Source organism: Belonocnema kinseyi, chromosome 4 (assembly GCF_010883055.1).
Source record: "Belonocnema kinseyi isolate 2016_QV_RU_SX_M_011 chromosome 4, B_treatae_v1, whole genome shotgun sequence".
Lineage (NCBI taxonomy): Eukaryota > Metazoa > Arthropoda > Insecta > Hymenoptera > Cynipidae > Belonocnema > Belonocnema kinseyi.
In genome coordinates this window covers 124,720,276-124,724,720 of record NC_046660.1, presented here as the reverse complement: position 1 = coordinate 124,724,720, position 4,445 = coordinate 124,720,276, and the positions used below count along the sequence as shown (strand labels likewise).

General features: G+C 32.6%; 1 protein-coding gene across 1 annotated transcript in view; it reads right to left on the bottom strand.

The window, feature by feature from the left end:
- Nucleotides 1–4,445, bottom strand: part of LOC117170548 (protein singed) — a 131,272-nt gene that overhangs the window by 19,572 nt on the left and 107,255 nt on the right. The window contains exon 6 of the mRNA XM_033357357.1: nt 1,296–1,456. Coding sequence (XP_033213248.1) covers nt 1,296–1,456 — 161 coding nt within the window. The remainder of the gene's footprint in view (nt 1–1,295; nt 1,457–4,445) is intronic.

Sequence of the window (4,445 nt, the reverse complement as noted above, 5' to 3'; positions counted from 1 at the left end):
AAACTGCTTTAACATTTATTCAAATTTAAAGAATATTTAAATATAAATATATATATATATATATTGGTATTCTAAATTCTGTAGTATTATGATCCTCGATACATTTTTTTACTATTTACTGTAATGAAAAGTTGAAAAGAAAACACGGGAAACACGACCCATATCAAGAATAATAGATAGTTTGAGGTATTTTTCAGAATTAACGCATACGCACTAAAAGTTTCCATTTGTACATAATATATCATATCGAGTAGAAAACTATACAAGTAATATACGTGGCAATATACGCGTAGAAAACCACGTATAATACGTGGAGTATTATACGTTACCAACCCTGGCCATAATTGTATGTCGAAATAGCCAGTCCGTTTTTAAAATCCTACCTGGTTTCGCCAGTTAGCGACACAAGCGCACCCAAGATTTCAGATCCTAATCATAAAAGTTTAATCGTCTTAGCCTGACAGAAGTTACACTAACGTAAATGTGAAACAACACGTGAAATAGTCGAAATTGCAAGTCCCGGTATATTGAAAACCGGTTAATAAATAGAAATATGGTTTAGTTAATTAATGTATACTCCCACCCCAATTCTGTACCGGCCCCGAGTCTGTTCGACATAGAATAGGAACCTTTTTTCATGTCAATACTCAGGACCCAATTATGTAGTCGCTGACCTTGGAAAAGTATGACGCAGTAGCGCTATGAGTCGCGACGTAAATAAATTCAGTTACATTTAATAGATAGGTACATATTCAGATACATTCAAGCGTGAAGCCGGCGCAACATCGAAACGGACAGAATCGGGATATGAGTGATAGATCCACCAGAACTATAATTCAGCCAAGTTTTAAACCAATAAAAATATAATTTTAGGTGGGAACACTTGATTTAATATGTCCATGTATATAAAATAATAAAATATGATCAGTTTTTACAGTGGCAAAAAAGAAATACATCGAAAATTATATAAAATGAGCAAATAATTTCATTTTTTCCAAAATCATCGTAAGACCCCTTATAATCCTGACCCCTTCACTTGAAAAAATAGTTAATTTTTTAGGAAAATCTAAAACAATAATTAAAATCAATTCCTAGATTATTGTGCTAAATCGAAGATCGTTTGCCATGTCAAGGGACCTAACCAAAATTCAGATGGGGTAGAGAACATATTATAAGAATCTGTCGGTGTCTAAATGTACAATACATACATATCATCATGTAATAATTGTAAGGAGTATCAGTGTTATATATCATCCTTATGGCAAAGAGTTAACTGCACTCTAATAGTGACCTACCTTGTTTGACGGAAACGTAGCGCTGATTGAGTGCTGCTATGAAAGACGCTTGAGGCAAAGATTCCTCAAGTGAAAAAAGTTCATCACGCGTCACGGTGGTCGAGCGCGACTTCAGGACCGCTTTGCTTCCAATTGGTGCCAAATATGCTCCATGGATATCCCTAAAGAAAAGTAAGATCCTCTTAAAAATGAATACGAACGTAAGGTCACTGATGCCTAATTATTTTGTTTTAAAATTATATTTTTCATCCCTACAGTAAAAGATTCACTTTACCAGAATGGGTTGGCCACTTAACCGGAAAACTGGGAAATCGGTAAATAGCCAATAATTTTTAATACTAAAAATCTTTTTAAACTTAGTAGACAAATCTATCCAATTACATTTAATTAATTACGTAGCGTACTTTGAGGAGATACATAACGCTAACTACGTGGTTTTAAAACACATGATATTTTTAAAAACTGGTCTAAAATACCGAAAAAGCGCGTTATGTTATACTTAAACGGTCCCTTTGCAATTGTACAATTTTAAACACTATAACTATGAAATCTTTGACGCTTTAAATTTTAAAATGTTCAATTTGATAGTTTAAATTATCAAACATAAAATTATACAATTTGCAATGCCTAATTCTAAGATCGTTAATATTTAAGTGCCCTAAATGTTTTTACACATTAAATTCATAAGTCTCTTTATTTTTGATCATTCATTTTTTAATTAAAAGATGTTAAAATACAGTTTTAATGTCTGAATCATTTCAAATGAAAAATTAACAATTCAGATTTAAAATGCTTTAAATTGAATAGTTTGAAATTACAAAGTTTATAATTCAACAATTTAAAATTGAAACGTTTACAATTAAATCTATTCTAATTTATCAGTTTCAAATATAAATTGCTCAAATTGTAAAACCTTTGTATTAAAAATTTGAAAAACTTGAAAATATTTGACGTCGCTAGACATAAAAAATGAACAATTCTTAATGTACGGGTCATTGCAGAATTCGTCATGTTAAGCTATGGGTGGCGCCACTTGCGGCCAGAACAACAGAATCAAATGCACTTTCGAAACAACGCCCTAGAAGCACGAAACATTTCGCGGGAACCTTCGGAACGTTCCAGTGGAACGAACCAGGAACGTTCCCTGAGCGTTTAAAATGTCCGCCACTTGGGAACGTTGAAAGAATAAATTATCGTTAATCTTATTATTATCTATGAATATCCGTTAAACCGCAGGTGATAGGTGAAAATGAATGTCAGTTTATTTTATAGATACCATATTACAATGTAGTATATACGGTACTAAAAACTCAAAAATGACATATATTTCTACTTATCTCTTACGGTTTACGAAATCATTATTATTAAAAATAACAATAAAGCAATATTCCCCACAGAACCCAGTGGAACGTTCCTAAAACGTGCCAAAGGTTCCCGCGGAACGTTCAAGGTACGTTCCCGGAACGTTTCGTGCTATTAGAGCGGATTTAAAACATTGCAGAATTCATTCGTTATTTATTTTAAGAAATATGTTGGTAAAATGGATGTGAAATATTGCAGAAAAAGAATATATAAGTATAGCGTAGTTGACTGTGAAAACAAATCATCGGACGCTCGTGTTATTTTAGACAGATTACCTAATATACCAGATATTTTTGTGCAGTAGATTAAGAGTATCAACATAACAAAACAACACTAGCATGACTTTTTTCATCTATTGCAATTTTTACTTTTTCTTCAGCTATAACAACTTTCACCTCATGAGGAAGACTTCTGTGAAACTCCGTTGTTTTTACACAAAGGAACCTTGTGTATAACCTATTTTCAGTTTCTCCAATAATTCCACGATAGTAAATATGATCTGAATTAGCAATACTTTCTCCTTCTTCGAGTCTTGGCGATCCATCATCCACAAATGTTAGAATATCCGATAAATTAAGTATAACATTTATAATGACGATTACATATGTATGGGATTTGATAGCCGAAACTTGAATGAATAATTTTGATACTAAATGTTATTGTTCTTCTGGCCGCTAGGGGCGCGACCCATCTCTTAACACGACGAATAAATAATCTGATAGCCGTTGCAACCTATTTGAAAAAAATGGTTAACGACATATATTGTTTCTGAGAGTTATTGGGATTCATTTTTCCTCTTTAATTTTGCAAACTGATAAATTCCTCTTTCAACAGAAATTGTTTTTAAATGTCGATGATTTGGATTAAAATGGCGCATACACCAGATTACAAAATGCAAGAACCCTACCGATAGAAATCTCTGAGTATATTCTAAAGATTCTCTAGGGTCAGAGAAACTCAGAGAAATTCTCCGCAGACACTCAGTTATATATATTCAAAGGTCCAGGTAGTTCTTTTAAATGTTTTAAAGCCCTGCCGAAAGAAATCTCTGAGTTTTCTTTAGCGAAATAGCCTGGCCCATTTGAGTTTATAAACAAAGTCGATTTGAAACAAAATAGTCTCGGAGATAGTTTGAGAGATTTGGGTCCTTTTCAAGATCCTTTTAGTGGTCCTTTTAAGAGTGCCCTACCGAAAAGAATCTTTGAGTATATACTAAAAATTCTTTAGGTCAAAGAAGATCAGAGAAATTCTCCGCAGGCACTCAGGTAGATATTTTTAAAGGTCCAGGAAGCTCGTTTAAATGGTCTAAAGGCTTTAAAATATCCATTCCGAAATTGAAATAAGAATACGATCATAAATAACAAGCAGAGAGGCTATCTCAATAGAGTAGCCGACGCTCAAGGGTCCTTTGTTAGGCTTTAGGATTAAAATTTAGAAGTAGATTTTTTTAATTTCAAAGTTAACAGCCTAAAACATAATAATTCGGAATCTACGGGTTTCGATGACTTCAGATATCTAACTTTTTTTTTAATGATTAAAATTGGAATTAATAGAACGTTTCTCGTAAATGGAATGATATATGCCAAAAAATACAAAATTTTTTAATTCAACTAGAAAATTGTATATCAGTTTATAAGTTATAATTATAAATAAGAATAATGAGAAAATTCATCAATTAAAAAAAAGTGTTAATACAGTCTGTCAAGTTAAAGCGTGGGTGGCTTTACTCGCAGTCGGTAAGGTGTATCGACATGATTTTGGTGTCAAAATATTAAGAAGAGCTCCCTC